Source organism: Ambystoma mexicanum, chromosome 2q (genome assembly GCF_040938575.1).
Source record: "Ambystoma mexicanum isolate Mex_15411 chromosome 2q, UKY_AmexF1_1, whole genome shotgun sequence".
Lineage (NCBI taxonomy): Eukaryota > Metazoa > Chordata > Amphibia > Caudata > Ambystomatidae > Ambystoma > Ambystoma mexicanum.
In genome coordinates, this window is record NC_090924.1 from 211,280,661 (window position 1) to 211,299,035 (window position 18,375).

The 18,375-nt window shown below is 45.1% G+C and overlaps 1 protein-coding gene across 1 annotated transcript in view; it reads right to left on the reverse strand.

Annotated features, from left to right (window-relative positions):
* Positions 1-6,755: 6,755 nt before the first annotated feature.
* LOC138569291 (palmitoleoyl-protein carboxylesterase notum2-like) overlaps positions 6,756-18,375 on the reverse strand; it is a 105,797-nt gene continuing 94,177 nt past the window's right edge. Inside the window, exons 11-12 of the mRNA XM_069647135.1 lie at positions 17,335-17,382; positions 6,756-7,357 (exon numbers count right to left, since the gene is read on the reverse strand). Coding sequence (XP_069503236.1) covers positions 7,051-7,357; positions 17,335-17,382 — 355 coding nt within the window. The 3' untranslated portion in view covers positions 6,756-7,050. The remainder of the gene's footprint in view (positions 7,358-17,334; positions 17,383-18,375) is intronic.

The following is an 18,375-nucleotide window of genomic DNA, read 5'->3' on the forward strand; positions in this document are numbered from 1 at the left end:
GGCAACCAGACGTGGACTCCCTGCTCACTGTGCTCAGAGAGACAAAGCTTCACCTCGCTGATGAGGCCCAACAAGGCTGAAACACGTGTATGGGGTTGCTTTTGGTACTCTTGTTCAGAGAGGAATTGCCATAGCATTTCGGTGCTGGACTGCCCATATGGGCGGGACAAAGACTGATATGCAAATGGATATTTCCCATCTGTGAAAGGTACAGTGAGCAAAATGTGTGTGCTGCAAACTCTCATCTCAGAACGGGTTATCATGCCATGTTCTTTCTGGAGAGGAGCGCCTACTACCTTCTTTCAAATGTTTGCAAGGAACTTGGGGTTGGTCACCCTGAGTAACCTGGGGGCAACCAGACGTGGACTCCCTGCTCACTGTGCTCAGAGATACAAAGCTTTACCGTACTGATGAGGCCCAACAAGGCTGAAACATGTGTATGGGGTTGCTTTTGGTACTCTTGTTCAGAGAGGAATTGCCATAGCATTTCGGTGCTGGACTGCCCATGTGGGTGGGACAAAGACTGATATGTAAATGGATATTTCCCATCTGTGAAAGGTACAGTGAGCACAAAGTGTGTGCTGCAAACTCTCATCTCAGAACGGGTTATCATGCCATGTTCTTTCTGGAGAGGAGCGCCTGCTACCTTCTTTGAAATACCATCACCTCCACCCTGAAGCTATTGGAAGGGACATTTAATAGTGCTATATTTCCTCTTCTCAAGCTGGCTTTCCTTTATTTTTACACCACATGGAGCTTTCAACATACAGTGGAAATGCATCATGGCATTTCTCAGACCACATTCCCAGTGGTCCTAAGCCAGGTTGTAGATGCCCCATGCCTCACCCTCCTCTCCTGCTCCAATCTCTGCTCCAAACTCTGCTATCCTGTCTCTTCCCTTCTCAGTCTTTCAACTGCCTCCTTCTTCTCCACCACCAAAGGCTCCTATGTTCTTTTACTTCTAACCACCACCTTCTGCTCCGCCACAGCCTTATCTCTTCTGCACCCACCTTCAGCCTCTGTATCACTGCTTCATCTCACCACCAGGTACCTCTGCCTCTTAGTCTCCATTCATGAAAACTGGCTCGTGGAGGCGAATGCCTTTTATTGGGGCCTATACTCCTCTGCTGGGTCTGCCCTCCATGTGAGTGTTTGCTTCTGTGTATGATAATTAGTTTGGCAATTTAGTGTGGGGGTAATCAGCACGTCATGTCACCTGTGAATACTTGGGGAATGCAGCTTTGCTCCAAGGCCCTGCAAACCGAGCCATGTATAGATTCATGTGATATATTATTTTCCCATACCTGTTGCTAATGTGTGTCTCTCATTCAGGTACCAGTACCTCGCCAGGTCTTTGCAGCATTAGCGCACTTTGGAACGCTGGAGGCCTGGCTCTATTCACTTTGCGAGGCTCATTTAAACATAAGCCTTCTTTCTGCTGCCTGTCTTTTGCTTCCACAGTCCCAATTGCTTGTAGTTTATCAACCAATGATAGGGATGTGTTGCTCCATACAAGTAGGTGGACTTCAAAAAGGGGAAAGCAGCAGGTTGGTATGTCTTGGTTGGTAATCCCCCAGCACACCGCTGTTGAGGGGGGGTGTGTGCTGTCCATGGAATCCCCCCTGTACCTAATCTTGGTACAGCATCACGGCCTAGATGGCAGACCCCAGGACCACCCTAAAGACCACCTTGAGGAGCAGCAAGGGACATTGTCACATACTCTCATGCCATGCCTCCTGACATGCATACAATACCCCCAGAAGGCAAATAACAATTATACACAATACACACACATCAGTACTCACTGTGAGAAACCTGAGGGTATTCTCCCAATAAGAGCTTGAGAATCCCTTATTCAGGTGGCCAGGGAAGGGCTGGCGCTCTCAGATCCTAACCCTGGGGGTGGACGAGCGAGGGAGGATCACCTGGGTAGGGTAACTCGGGTCATGCTTGGGCGGGGATACCCCAGGTGAGATGCAGTATTATACAGTAGAGAGGGACGAGGAAGACAAAGTCTATGAAGCTTTTATAGGCTATACCAAATTGACGTCCCTTCAATCTAAAAAACGTCCTCTTCTAAAAGCCAACAACCCCTCCGTATATAACCAATCCCCTAGGATCCCAATTTCCATTGCTCCCAGAAACTACCTATCCCAGAATCCTTGCTTTTCTAATTGCTACTTGAATGATTCCAACCATTCTTCTCCACGTCCCTCTGATTATTGTATCCCACACTCCCAACAGGCTCAGATAAAAGACTTTTGTTCCCACAACCCCCCTTGTTTATTTCACAATTCCGACTATTCCCGTTTACCCCACAAACCCTACTACCCCCGTCCATCTGATTGTTACTTTCTGAACTCCCAGTCGAAAGTGACTAACAATTACAATTCCCACCCTCCCCTATGTTCTTTTCTCCATCCCAGTAATTCTCATCCATTTCACAAACCTTAACCATTTGGTCCTTTTTGGTCTACTAACTGACTCCCGTGTGATAATCACATTACTTCCCCATCATATCCCATAGGACAATCCGACACTTCAACCCCTCCCTTTCCCGACATGAATACTGGTTTACAGACTCATAATAAAACTGTTTTCCTGACATGACCTGACACGAAGGCCAGGCAAAGTCAGACAATTAACCTAAATCAACCACACCTGACGGCCATTCCTTTTCCCCACAGGGATAAAAGGTGCAACAAGAGAGTGCAGTACGAGCAATGTGAGTACGGCAGACAGCGCGACAAGACAGATAATCAGGCGCAGCAGTTCAAGTGAAGGAGAAAGGCGGCAGGAATCAAGAGGGTGGCGAGGAGAGAAGTGACCTTGCACTTTATGGCCGAGACCCGCAGAACCTTCATGGAAGAGAGCATAACACAGCGACCAATAGCACAAGTGTCTTGCAGCAGATGTCAACGGTACACAGGGCAAGCCTACGCCGATATGCAGGAACGAGGGAATCTCCCGTGACCATGCTACCGGCCTTGACTCCAATGAAGAAGAAAAGCCAAGCGGTTGATCACAGCTGGTGAGTCGAAAGGGGAAAAGATAAGAACCGGGTGTCCTTGACTTTCTAAGTGCTAGCGCCATCTCTCTATTAATTCTGCCTTGTGTAGATCATAACTCCATAGTCATATTTTGAGTAATCAAACTAATTTCCACAAAAAGTTGTACGCTGGGGTGATAAGGTTGACGTCGCGAATCAACCTTGGATCTTACTGTGTCCCTCTTTATCAATAAAGTCTAAATAATTTAGTTTAACAAAAATTTGCCTTTCGTTCAAAACTGATTTTCTCATTTTTTACTGCTTCATTTTCCTAAAAACGAACCTCATTCTACCTTCCAAATCTCTCTCAATTCACCAGCTATACCCCTCCTCTCACCTCCATATTGTCCCTGTGAGATACATCTATCACCCTGGCCAAAAACAGCATTCGAATTCAGTGTTTTTTTTTTTAAAACCGTTTTTACATTTAAAACTGCTTCTGTGTAAAAATGCAACTTTCCAACGTGTGATTTGGCTGCACCGGGTTTTCAATTTCAATCTGTTTTGTGAACTGTATGCTTTTGTGATACCTTACCTTATGGTTGATAGGGAGATAACATCCCTAATACTGTGATAAAACATATATATATATATATCATTATTTAAACACACTTATAATTAATTATCTGATCAAATCCGAGTCATTTTAGGCCTTTGCAAAGGATTTTGCCTCTTATTTTGTGAGGGAAGGTCAGATTTTGATTCTGTTTGCTGCCTTATTCCTGACTACCTGTTGCTTCTTTCTATCCATTCAGAATTCGATTATTTGTGGGTTGAGGGAACATTGCAGGGGGGAACCTTAACTTGGGTGCTATCTATCCTAATTCAAAAAGTGCTCCTGTGCATTGGTGCTTTGGATATCTTCTACTAGGTTAACCAAGTGCATTGCTTTCATTTTCATTGTCATTATCACCCCCTTGGTGATTGCTGCCCAATATAAAAATGTGCGTGATTTTTGTGAATTTTTAAAATAAATAAAAACATTTATTTTCACCAACCGGCCTGGTTCATGGTTCATTGTGACCCCGGATATTTGTAAAAGGGGGTGTGGGACGGGTCGGGTTTCGGCTCAATTTGAATTCATTGAATTAAAGAAAAAGCATTCCTATTGAGCGCCATATCACAGGATAAGACCAAGTGTCCTGGTCCGGTGTGTGACGCCCGATTGTTATCCTTAACAAATGTCAAATGATTGCTGTATCTGGCCATGTGATGGCAATAGCAGACCAATGGTGCGAGTGCCTCGAAATGAGATTCTGTCCTGGCAACACAGAGAAGGTGTTGACTATGTACAAAATCAATAACAGTTGTCTTTGTCAATGATTATTTTTATCAGGCAATGTTCTGCATTAATTTCGGGATATCTATTTTTTAACAGATAATAAGTCAGTAAAATGATAAAAGTCTGGTTTAAAAAAAAATCTTTATATTTAATTATGATACAAACCGCAGGTTTTGAAGTTACAAAGTCCAAGTAGGGTAATATATTACAACATATCAAATTCATATTTAATGAAAATGTACACATATGCATCGGCTAACATATACATAAAAAGTTCATCTGTAGATAACTATATACTTTCAAAAATTCTGACATTGTCAAAACTGTCACTTTCTTCATTACGGAACAATTTTTGGCCAAAATAAGGCCTTGCCTCCTTATATTACAAAATCCCTGTAAAACGCTTCAATCATATGAATTGGTGAAACATGACAGAAAAGAAGACTGGGATTAAAAGATTGCAGTGCCATGGAGCATCGGGGGGGGGGGAGAGTTATACATTGTGACGTCATGGATTCTGATCCCAACACATTCTAAGTGGCTATGCCAGAAGAGTGAGGCTCATCCTCTCGAAAGCATAGCTTCCTGATCGCCAGAACAGAGCATCTAGCTGGATAGGTGAGTGAGGTAACGATGGCAATTAAATATTATGGAAAATACATATGACTATAGGTAAGAAAATGTATGCAATATTTTAGGGAAGACTCCTGGATAGGATTTCCTTCTCAGCTTGCATTGCCTTGCTCTTTAGCACTGCCTGATTGGAGGTGGTTTCCCCATTTTAGAATGTGATGAGCAGAATGCAAATTGTGATACCTTTTATTGGACTAACTGAAAATATTATGCTGCAATGGTAGAATGCATTTGCTTTCCAAGCGCGGTATGACACTGCTAGGACAACTGATGTATCGAGTTACCTGACATCTCTGCTCAGCGCGAGAAGAGTGAGGTCAAGGAAATTCTCCGAGCCAATGCATGCTCTATTTGCTATTTAGAGACAGAAGAACAAATATCAGATGTCAAAAGAAATTTTTCAGTGAAATAGAATCAAATTGCGCAGTATATATTATGTGTTCCGCTGATGTCCTCCTGACACAAAGAGTTCGAAAAATAAATCAAGCTGGAGATATCCGATTCAGAAGTAATAATCGCCAGACGGGCGATCATCCACCTATCCTTACATTCTCATTTTTAGCCAATAAGTCAGACCTTTCAGAAAGGACTTCTTGGGCCTTTGCCTTTTACCACAGGTTTGGGCCGATTCAGAAATAAGATACTATGACTGAGCCTTAACTTAAAGCTGGAGAGGGTTATTTGATTCACAGAGAAGTGGTTATGAGTAACTCTCGCTTGCTCTTGACTTACTCCAAGTAAACCGAGAGTTTGTCAGGGTGTCTCAAAGTAACCTCTTGGAAAAACAGCGAATCGGCTCCATTGCCTTGTTTTTCTTTTTTTTTTAATACTATCCTTAGTTATGAAGACGGGTCCAGGTGGGGCTGAGAAAGTTCCTTTGGACTGGGACTTTTGCACAGCAGGTACTTGGGGCCCATGTGATGACCTCTTTTTTCGATTCCAGGTTTCGAGAGTGGGACGTGAGAGCAGCTGGTTTTGGGGCAAAGTTGCTGCCAGATTTGGCGTGGGTCTAGGTATAATGCAACTGAACTTGCGTTATGCGTCTCTAGGACTTTGGTGCCTATGGTATGTTAGGTTGGTCGGATGGTTGGGACTGTTAATTCTCCCATGTATGTAAAGACTGGGGCGAAGAAGATGAAAGCAGATTATGAAACCATGAAAACTCATAACTCAGAGTCTGACTATTCCTGCTCCCATTCTTGCGGCCCCCCTTTGATGTGGGGAGTTCGACCTATGAGAAGGAAGTCCTGTAATTCCTACAGAAAGGACTGTCTGTTTATGACAATGGGCCTAATTCACAGAAGCAGTTTTTAATGGGAAGCCCCCATTGGAAAACCCTCTGTGAATAAGGGCCAATATGTTGTAAAAGGCAATGGGGTGCCTGTCTCAGGGTGGGAATGTGCATCATGCAGGTATGGACTAGGACACAAAAGAGTTGGACAAGTAGCGATGAAGATTTATGTGAACGAATCTCATTTTCTTTTCAAAAAGCACAGTAACCACATGTTTCGAGTTTCGAGAAAATGTCTGGGGAAACAACAACCCAAACCACTCTGCTGGTTCCTCCCACTCTCCCATTTTTGATTCAATGAAGGGCCCTCCAGTCCCTCGCCCGTCTTTTCCCTAAACGTAACAGAGTGTGGCTGTGATTCTTTAAAACGTCTTTGCATTCTAAGAGAAATGGTCCCATTTAATAGAAGATACCCTTAAGGAGATGGTTATGCTAGGCAAAATAAAGCCCTGTGGCTGTGCCATAAGAACGCCCCTAAAATAGACAATACATTGAAGAAGGTGCAGTATTTTAAGGTGGCACATGAAAGAAATCGCTGGTGTGCATTTACTAGTACTCTAATTGCAACAGGTAGAAATTGCAAGCAATGTTCCTCTGATTAGAGACAGCAGCAACGCAATTCAAGGCAACCGGAGGCGGCAGAAACCACTCGGCCACTAAAGCACACGTCACGATCAATGCGCCCGATCCGTGCCTAAACTCTAATGAAACCCTTTGACCTGTGCTTGACATCCGCATAGTTCCACGTGACCGGAAGAGCTGCAATTGATACAGCCAAGTGGCAGGAGTCTAGTTTTAGCCGCCACTGGTTAACATCCCCGTCAGGCAGCCAGCGTCCACTTTCAGCTCCGGACCAGGTTTTCTCTCATTGTCGAGTTCAGTCCTCTGAAACATTTGCATGAGGCTCATTTCTTGGCCCGTGGTGATGTCGTGGAGGGCGGGGCAAGTGGGGTTGCACTGGGGCCACTGATAGCTGTCAATCAAATGGAAGGGACAGCCTCGAATGGGTGCCTTGCCGGCTTTGTTTTCTTGAAGGCTTTTCTCCCAGCATTGCAACGCTCTCGCCACAGAAACGCCTTTCACTTGAAACTCCAGCCAGTTACTGTCAGAGAAAGGAAAGTGGTTTGTAATGAAAAAAATTGCAGTTACAAAAAAATGTATTTACCCTAAAAAGCAAACATTAACGACTGCAATAATAACCTCTGGTTCTCAATACCATCCATTGCACTGAGTATTGCATATTCAAGTTTGTAGTGGTAACTTGCAATTCAGCATTATTTTTCTGCAGTGACGCTACTTTTCAGAGCACAAGGTAGTGGTAAATAGCACTGGGTGACATTCCCCCTGTCACGTGCGTTTCTTTATATTTTGTAATACTTTTTCAATGTTTTGTCAGTGGGTGCTTATACACTGGGTACACAATAAAAAATAAAAAAACACACATACTAAGCTAAACATATTTGTCTATGGCGCTATTTATTGCCTCTACAATTTAGCACATCTCTTCTAATCACCTAATTCTAAATACTGTTAGTGTAATGGGGCCCTCTCCTGCATACATGCTGGACACAAACACAGGAGCTCTGGAGTTTGGTTGGTAACTGCAGCACGTGAACCCGTGCAGCCCTTTTATTGTACAAATGACATCGCGTGTCACTGCACACGTGATTATTGTACAAATGACATGACGTGTCACTGCACACGTGACACTGCACAAGCCTTGGAAGGTGGGGGGGGGAGTTCATAACAGCACGCATTGTATTGCTCCTTTTATTTACATGTTTGCACAGACTACGGTCTTCTGAAATGGCTTTAATCCTCTGCAGCTCTTGGAAGCCATAACAATGGCATAGGCGCTACACACAAATACCACATAACATAAAATCACTGGAGCAGGCTAAAGCAGGAAAGCAGTTGACCACACAATTCTTAATTTGCATTACCCGGTGGAATTAATGAGATTCGGCCCAGGCATGGCACATTTCTCGGGATTCCACTGACACATACTCAATACAGCAAGCTCTGGAGGATGAAGGTTTGAGTCGCCACTACTGTGATTCTACAGGATAGTCACAATGAACATGTGTAACAAGAGACAGGATATGCTTTTCCTTGCAATGGGAATTGTTTGCTTATATTTTGGTCTTTCTGGAAACCCATCTAGATGCAGGGTCGGACTGAGGCATAAAATTGTCTCGGGCAACAATGAAAAAGTGTCTCACAGTTTCAAATGGCAATTTACTCCTTTTGTGACAGGTTGTTTGAAAAGTACCCAAAGGGAGAGTTTTTTTGATAAAATGTGATGCAAATTGTGAAACTTAAAGAATATTTATTCAGCAGCAATCAATGTTCAAAACTACTAGCCACATGGTGAAGTAACTCATCAAACTGACCCAAATTGGCAAAGAAACTGGCCCACAGTCGCATTTTGTGGTTTTGGTACGGGATTGCCCTATACGCTAGTCCTAGCCTGTCTAGATGCCCCACTTAGGGCCCGGTGCTGAAATGCATTCCTTCGTGGTTTGCAGATGCATGAGCTGCATTGCTATCTGTTCAAGGGGACACAGCGTGAAATACATTTGGATAACACACTGGATTACAGGTAATACCTCTCGGGAAATTATCTTGAAAAATAGATATGACAATCTTTTTTTATATGTTTTGCCCAAATGGTCCATTATCAGTTTAACAGTGAAATGAAATGTCTTAGTTACTTATTCCTCCAGCATTGGTATCTTTCATAGATTCACATGCTTGAATATTCCCTGTCGTCAGACCGGGAATCCTCTGTGATTTAAATAATTAAAAAAAAAATCAAAAATATATACATTATTTCCATAGAAAAATTAATGTAGATTGCCCATTATGGCCTATGAGCCATTCAATTGGGTAGTCCCTCCACCCCACTTTGGTCCTTCATGGCCCTAACCAATGAGGTGGCAGGGCTTAAGCTCTGCCCCAGGCAGCCATCTTCAGATTTTGAGCCGTAGAAGACTACATGTATGATGACTGCTGGGTGTGGGAGCAGCCTCTCGGGGGAGGCGGGTGGGCGCATGTGAATCTATGAAAGATACGAATTCTGGAGAAATACAGTTACAGGTAAGTAACTAAGACTTCTCCAGCATTGGATCTTTCATAGATTCAGATGCTTGAATAGAATACCAAGCAGTTAAAACATGCCTATAACATATGTATATTCTGCAGATCCTTCTGTTCGCCTTACTATAGAGCAACTAAATAGGTTTACATTACCAGGGAAGGTTGGAAGAGAAGGCTGCTCCTACCTTACGCAAAGAGATGGCGGAGAACCGCTTGGCCCACTGCTGATTCTTTGCTGGTATCTTCTGCCAGGCAGTAATGCTTGGGGAAAGTATGCAGAGTGCTCCAGATCACGGCTCTGCAGATGTCCTTTAATGGTACTCCTGCGTGAAATGCAACCAAAGCTGCTTTCCCTCTGGTGGAGTGAGCTGAAGGAGGTCTGGCGAGCAGGTCGCCTTTAGCCTGGTGACAGTAACTGATACATTGGGTTACCCAACACGCCAAGGTCTGCTTTGAAATTTGCTGGCCTTTGGTGCGGCCAGCAAATGCGATGAAAAGTCTAGCCGAGGAGCGGAACTCCTTAGTTCTTTGTAAGTAAAATTTTAGAACCCTTGCCACATCCAGCGAATGTAACAATCTCTCCGCATTAGATGTGGGATTCATGAAGAAGGTTGGAAGCGCGATGCGCTCCGTGAGCGTAATTTCTGACAATACCTTGGGTAGGAATTTAGGATGCGTTCTTAGGATGACGCGGTCCTAGAGGAACGAGGTGAAAGGGAGTTCTGACGAGAGGGCTTGCAACTCACTAATCCTCCTTGCTGACGTTATGGCTACTAGGAAAGCCGCTTTCAAGGATAAAATGTTATGTCACACTTATGAATCGGTTCATACAGTGGTTCCATGAGCGCTGCTAGGATCGTATTCAGGCTCCATGAAGGAACCGGCGTTGGTGTTGGTGGGTCAATCGCATCAATCCTTTCTGGAATATCTTGATAGCCGGTTTGGTGAGCAAATATTGTTGACCTGGATTTGTCGTGTATGCAGATATGGCAGATAGATGCACCTTGATGGATTATAGGGAGAGCCCTGCTTTGGCTAAATACAACAGGTAAGGTAGTACTTGTTCAATCAATGCAGCGAGTGGATTCACCAATGATGTTTGGCACCACTTGGTGAAACAACTCAATTTTCGGATGTAAGTGATCCGTGTGGAGGGGGCCCGAGAGGCCTTGATTATATCCCAGCACTCTGCAGGAAGATTCAAGTGAATTCATTTTTGCTGCTCAGGAACCACGCCCTGAGTGACAGGCTCCGTGGGTCGTGGTGGAGAACCTTGTGATTCTGTTGCGTTAAGAGGCTCTGATGAACTCTGAGGTGAATCGGGGGCCATCGGGACAAGTGTCACAGGATTGGGTATCAAACTTGGCGAGCCCAATTCGGTGCTATTAGAATCATTGAGCAGGCCTGTTCCTTCAGTCTGCGAAGTACTCTCGCTATGAGAGGAATCGGAGAGAAGGCATAAAGTAATCTCCTGGTCCAGTCCAGTGAGGAGGCATCCCCTTTCGAAAGGTGTTATGGATATCTGGAGGCAAATCTGTGGCATTTCTTGTTGGACGTGGTGGCAAAAAGGTCGATCTGCGGCTGCCCCCATTTGTGAAATATCCATTGGACTTCTGCTTCATCTAGCTCCCATTCATGGGATGCTGTGTAGCACTGCTTAACTTGTCTGCCAAGACATTGTCTACTCCTGGTAGGTGTTCCGCTTTGATCTGAACTTTGTGATGTAAAGCCCAGGTCCATAGCTTTTGAGGTTCTTGAGACAACATCTCTGACCTCGTGTCTCCTTGTTTGTTTGTGTAATGCATGGAGGTCGTGTTGTCCATCTGGATGGTTACCACCTGCCCTGCTATCACCGGTAGGAAGGCCTTTAGCGCCCACCTTATTGCCCTGAGCATTGATATGTAGTTGGGACTCCTAGCCGGTCCACATGCCCTTTGCAGATCTGCCAGGTGTCCCCCCCCAGCCTGATAGTGATGCATCCGTCCTGAGGAGAAGGGTTGATGTTGGAGCTTGGAAAGGCATTTCTTGTAACAGGTTTTGAGATGTAGCCCACCATCGAAGTGCCTTGTAAAAGGTTGCTGGTAGCTAGATGGTATCCTTCCAAGACCCGAGTGCTTGCTTCCATTGGTGGTCCAGGGTCTCTTGAACTGGTCTCATGTGAAGCCTGCCATTTGGTTTGAGGAATGTACATGACCACATCATGCCTAGGAGAGATTTGAAAGAGCGTACAGTGGCTCAAGTTGCCACGGAAACATGAGGTCAGATGGAGTAATGAAGATATTCTGTCTGCTGATGGTCTTACCCTAGGTATGCTGGTGTCGAGCTAGACCACCAGAAAAAGGACTGTCTTGCTGTGTACTGGGCAGCCTTGTTTATCGAGAAGCCTAATCCCTTCAGGAGGTTTGTCGCTCTTGCAACTGCTGCACTCGCGAGTTTCAATGAGCTCGCCCTTATTAGCCAGTCGTCCAAGGACGGGAAAACCTCTGTTCCCGTTCTTCTGAGCTTTGCTGCTACCGGTGCAAGACATTTGGTAAAGACTCTTGGTGCTGACTTCAGTCCGAATGGGAGGACATGGAATTGAAAATGTGACTCCCCTATTGCGAATCTGAGGAACTGTCTGTGGGCAGGATGAATGGGGATGTGGAAGTAGGCGTGTTCAAGTCCAGAGTGGCCAGGAAGTCATGTTTATTTAACCATGGAAGGACGCTCTGAAGGGATGTCATCTTGAATTTGATGTGCTTGATACATTTGTTGAGCGCTCTCAAATCCAGTATTGGTCTCCACTGACCGTTTTTCTTTTTCACGAGGAGAAATCGGGAGTAGAAGCCTCTTGCCATCTCATGGTCTGGAACCAGTTCTATAGCTGCTTTTTGAAGGAGTTTGTGAACTTCCAACATGACATGTTTCAGGAGATGTACCTTGCGTGGAACGGAAGCAAGGCAAGGAGGTTGACCCAGAAATTCGATCATGTGACCCTCGTGAATCACTTGCAACACCCACTTGTCCGATGTTACTTGCCTTGGGTTTTGGCTTGGTCAGAGCCATGTCTTCCCCTTTGGGTGTATCTGCTCGTTGACTGATGGTATATGTTGTCCTGGAAGGTGTTGCCTTGTGTTTTTTGGCTGTAGGAAGGGCGATTGAAGCCTCTGTATTTGGATGATGCACCTTGAAAGGATTTGTCCTGGTCTTTAAGGGAACTGATGGCTTGTGCTGTATCAGTATCCGTCTTTATTCCCTTGAGATGGTCGTCAATCTTTTCATATCTAATATTTGAGCTTGAACCTCTGGTCTAAAGTTTGTAGCCTTCATCCAGTCTTGCCATCTAAGGACAGAACCATGGGCCATTTGCCTGAAACCCGATTATGCTATGTCAACTGCCGCGTTGATCATATGATCGGAAGTAGCTTCACCATCCAATATGATCGCTCTGGCTTCTTCCTGAAGATCCGTTGGTAAGTGTTTGGCCAATTTAGACATACAAAGCCATAGCTCACAATCCAGCCGGGCTGTCATGGCCAGATCGTTGCTAGCGCGGATGGTCAGAGTAGCCAACAAAGACACCTTCCTGCCCATAGCCTCCAATTTACGCCCTTTTTTGTCAGGTTGGGCTGATAAGGGTGATGGATTAGCCAGTTTTTTACCTGGCTGCAACCGTGATAACGGAGTCCGGTTTAGTGTGCCCTCTAAGGCATAGTGGTGCCATGTCCGGTGCTTTATATTTCTTCTCTGGTCTTGAGACGAGTGCAGGTGTGGACAATGGTGTAGCCAAAATCTTAGTTTCAGTGTCCCATATGGTATCTAAAAGAGGAATTGTAGTGATTGTTCTCATACGTTTATCTCTATGTTCATATAGAACCGACTTCTTTTCCTCTGATGTGACTTGCAACTTGAAAAGGTTTGCCCCCTTGGCGATAATCATATGAAATGACACTAAATCATCGGGTGGAGGAGTATTTCCTGGGGGGGGGGGGGGGGGAGTCCTTCTTCCTAGGTTTTCCTACGATGTAATCATCCCACCTGCTTTGTGTGTCTGGATCATGAGTAATCGCCCCTTCTTCAGGGTCTGAAAAACCTCTGAATGGGTCCTCCTGCCAGTCAGAGACCGATGCGGGGGATGGAACTGTAGTAGTCCCATCCACCGCATGGACCGTAGTGTCCCTTGTAGGTGGCCTTGGCCTAGGCGATGATCTCAGAGGGGAGACCCTTGGCGGCGAAGCACTGAGCGTCCTGCTCCTAGATCTGCAAGGAGGCTGCGGTGAATGTGCTCTCTTATGAGGTACGCTCCCGGTAGGGGAGCTTCTTGGCGTGCTATGATGAGGTGAAATATCCCTCTGAGGGGATCTTGTATCTTTCGGCGTAGAAGATCAGTGTCTTTGCCTTTGACGCCTGTTGAATTCGTCAATAATCCTTTGCATTGACGCCACGAGTGCTGGATCGTATGGATCAGTGGGCTCCTCCGTAGTGGGATGCCAGGGAGGGCAATTTTCCTTTGTAGTGAGAATAGGCTGTCCACAATTGACTTCAGTGTCCGAAAAATACTTCTGTCAGAATGATGTCTGTAAGCTCTGTCATCTCTCTTAAGGGAGGCAGTTGAGTTCCTATTGGTTGATTGTGGTCCTCTGGAGTGTAAGGGGCCGTGGCCATTGGCTTATTCAAATCGCTTTCATTGGGCGGCGTAACCGTGGCATCCGTGGACGGTGCTCTGGGTTTATTTTTCTCCATCGATGAGGAAGTGGGTGGTGTCGTGGACGGTGTTGATGGTTTTATCGACGGTGGTTTTTGTCGACGGTGGCTTCGTCGATGAGGACTTTGCTGATGTTAGTTTTGTCTACGGGTGATGGTCCTTTGACTCCGTCGTCGACAGCTTCATGGACGAGTGATGGTATTCCTTCGTTGACGATTGCTTTTTGGAGGCCGATTTCGACGACGAGGATTTACTCGTCGATGACGAGGTTTGAAGCGTTGTCATGGACGTTCTCGGTTTCGTTGACGTGTGGTCGTCGACGGGCCCTTATTACTGGTGCCGTTTGTAGACGGCGATTTCGTGGACATTTGCCCCTGCCCCGAGTTTTTTTAAAATGCCTCCTTACATTTGGAGGTCGTTTTTTCCTCAGGATACCTTCTATTCTGGTCTTTCCATTGAGGAGGCCCTTCTCTTTGAAGTTTGCCTATCAGAAGGGTTTATAGACAGCACAGGAGCTGTCTTAACAGATTCTTCATCAGAAGAGTGCCCTCTTGACTCTAGATGTAGAAGGAGTCTTCTCTGTCTGTCCTAAAGAGTTTTGTTGGAGAAAGTCTTGCAAATGTCACATTTGTGGATTTCATGAGGGTACAGGCAGTAGATGCACTGCTCATGAGGATCCTTCATGTATACAAGCTTCTTCTTGCATCTAGTACAGTCCCTGAACAGGGAAGGCTTTTTGACAGTTGGTTCTTCTGACATGGTGTGAAGAAATGTTTCACTCGACGAATTTCGACTGAAAATAAGTGTTTTCTGAGCCCAGAAACACAGAATAGGAAAAGCTTGATCAGGGGATCAAGGTAGGATTATATTTTGAGAAAAAAGTTTACAGCTAACAATGAGAAAAAACAGCTCAGAGAGCTGGAGGATTCCCTCTGTCTGTTAGACTGCGGTGAAAAATCTGAAGATGGCTGCCTGGGGCGGTGCATATGCCCTGCCACCTCATTGGTTAGGGCCATAAAGGACCAAAGTGAAGTGGAGGGACTACACAATTGAATGGCTTATAGGCCATAATGGGCAGTCTACATTCATTTTTCTATGGAAATAATGTATACATATTTGATTTTTTGATAATTATTTAAATCACTGAGGATTCCCGGACTGATGGCGGGGATCTGAATCTATGAAAACTCCAATGCTGGAGAAACCTGATTTGCTTCATGCACAACTCCCGAAACAGAAATGTGTTCAGAGTGCCAATTCTTTCAGTTTATTGTACATATATAATTGAAAAAGATACCAGAGTACATCAGCAATTGATTATTTGAAATTGGTTATTTATAACGAGCTTAATACCCACAGGCTTTAAGCGCGGACCCAGGGATCGAACCTGTGTTGCTCCGTTTCATCTTGCTTTCAAGGTGAGCGTGTTGCCCCTGAGCTATTCTCCAGAGACTTAAGAGAAAGAGGGCCGTATCAACAGATGGCATATCTTCCAAGAGGGCACGTATCGTGTGTGATACCTTAGCCAGGCTTGGCTGTTTTTGCCAACAGTGTCAACAAGCGTAATTTACAAGGCCCAAAATGCAAAGTGTGGTTGGCTGACAGGCCTGCGCTCGTTGGAGGAGCCAAAATTACTTGAGTTGGCTTGGGAGCTGTGCGTGCACAGAACAGATATCTCAAATGGGCGTGCTCTGACGGGTTGAAGCCAACTCAGAACCACGTGAAGCTTTAAGCCAGCTAAGGCTAAGCATGTTGACAGTGGCCCTAGTAAGGCTCAAAGTGGCAAGGATTATGATCCTTCCAGAAGTCTGGAGAAGGGGCTCATTCAGAGAGACACGAGGGTTATGCTAGTGTTGATGCGGGTGAAGAGAAAATACCGGATGGCATATTACAGACATGTCCTTTTCCTGTTCACACTCATGCAGGGCTCAAGCCCTAAAAAATAGTGGGGGGACTATGGCGAGCATTGGGAAGTGACGTCACCGGACGTCAACATGAAATATGCAAATTTCATTCCGGCTTGTGTTTCACGACAGAAAAAAACACACACACAACAAAAAAGCATTTGCCAAGTGAACACATTTTCATATTACCTTGCTGTTTAAGTATAACATGCACGCACCTTTTAAATATGGAAACCTGTAACAAAACAGATTTGTATAGAAAGATGACAATATGAGATATTGTGCAGCCTACTAACGATTGTCGTGGTCTTGCGGTTAAGTGTCTCGTTTCAAAGTGCAGGTTAAGTGTCTTGTTTCTAAAGTGTGCAGCCATGGTTAGAAAACCGACTGCAGCCTGTTGTTGTTCTTTATTTATTTAATTTCATAAAGACACGGGGGGGGGGGGTGGGGGCCCTGTCCACATGCGTGGTCCCTCGACTTGAGCCCTGCACTGATGCCATGCAGGATTTGCAGTCCCACATCAGGAATAAAATGGCCAGCATCCGCAATTGGCCCTTTCCTGCTGTCACTCAGGGTTTGCACGTGCAAGCTACTGAAGGAAGCCTTCTGGCCGGTGGCTTACATCCTCTTATTGTGCATGCATGCCACACTGTATGAATTTCTTTCAAGCTAATGGGCAAAAAGGGCCCCACACGTTGGCTTTTTTTTGTCATCCAACAGCCCAGGAAATAATAAACACGTCTTTCTGTAGATTCTGAACTTTATTGTCCTTTCCCATCTAATGACAAAACGCATGAATATGGGGCTAGACTGTATACAGTAGTTTTGTATTTATTAACCAAGCTACATAGAACGGCCTCACTTGTCATTAATTGCTTTCTTTTAAGAAAGGGGTTTAATTAGATGGCCACTTAGCTTTATATGTTTGTCTGTGTTCAATAAAAAGCATGTACACATACGTTAAAAGTGCTGTCTTTTAGGAAAGGCATTTTGACATATAGTCCACTGTTTTACAATCTGAATGTTAAACCAATATTTGCTCGAAGTTGAAAGGGGCCAGTTTCTATACCCCAACCTTGCTGTAATTAGCCTCTGATGTCTGGGTTTTTTCACCTGAAGGCAGGGTGCACTGGTATACATTCTAATTGGCTATTAAAATGAATTATTTCTACTGGATCCAGTTCCTCACCTACTGTCTGTACTTATGCAGTGATGGCTCTAAATGCTCCACTGTTTCACTTACCACTCCTCCTCTCTTCTTCCCTACTCAACAGCCACCTTCCCCTCGCTCCTCACCCCCCCCTCGTTCCCTACCACTCCAACGATTAACAGGCATTTAAGTGACATCAACAGCCAGGCACCGAAGATGATTTAAGGAAGTTTTTCCCTCACCTGTTTTCAATCAAGATATGAGATATGCAGGCGGGTGCAAACACTGCTCTGTAAAGGAGAAAAAAAACACACATTGGAAGGGAGGGTTAGCTTTTCTATTCACCATATTACAGGCTGGCAAAATACGCAGCCATCAATCAACGTCATGTCGTGGACTGCTGCAGACCAGCAGAGCACAAAGCTTAGCCCCTGAAAAGTTCTCCCTTGCACAAGATCACACAGAATGCCAATGGCGAGACAGAGCAAAAACCCTGGAACTGCTCCTTTCTTTTCAGTGATAAAACAGAAACGTGGTAACTGATTAAATGTTGAGGCTTTGCCCTGTCTTACTGGTTATTAACCTGCAGAGAGGCAATGTTCCTATATATGTGCTCGGAGTCAACTCTAATTCTCGGCTGCTGGAGCTCCCCTATTCATCCTCTGCTGCCCCCAGGCACCATTACCTCTGACCCCTGGGTGCATCCCCCTATCAACACACTCTGTTGCTTCCCAGCTAGGTTTGCGCTTTATGAATCCCAGACACACTTTTATGAATTGATTTATTTTAGCGTTTGTAAAACGCGCCTCACCCGTGGGCATCTGGGCGCTGATATTCTTACAAGGTTACATGTTGCAAGAATACAGGTTACTGGTTACATACATATGACATGTTATTGGGATCAGTAGAATTTGCATACAGTTCATGGATTACATTCGAGAAGGACATTAAACGTGTCAACATATGAGGTCACGGATGGATGGGTGTGTAGGCCATCAGAGAGTTTAGTAGGGCCAAGTATGTTACTCTAGCGTGAATAGCTGCAACTACACACAGGACATTCTGTTTTTACGCACATACAATGGCAAGGTAGGCGTCCAGAGACTAGGGTGCCATGCGAATTGGTATGGTATGCTAGTATGTATTTATACTGCACCAATTCACCAGCGCAGTAGTTTGACAGTGCCTAGGGTTGCCAGTGGAGGAAGTGGCATACTGTCCCCCCGCTAGGGGTATCCAGACCTTAATCGACTGGAGGAAATGAAAAGTGTGAGGCGGAGATA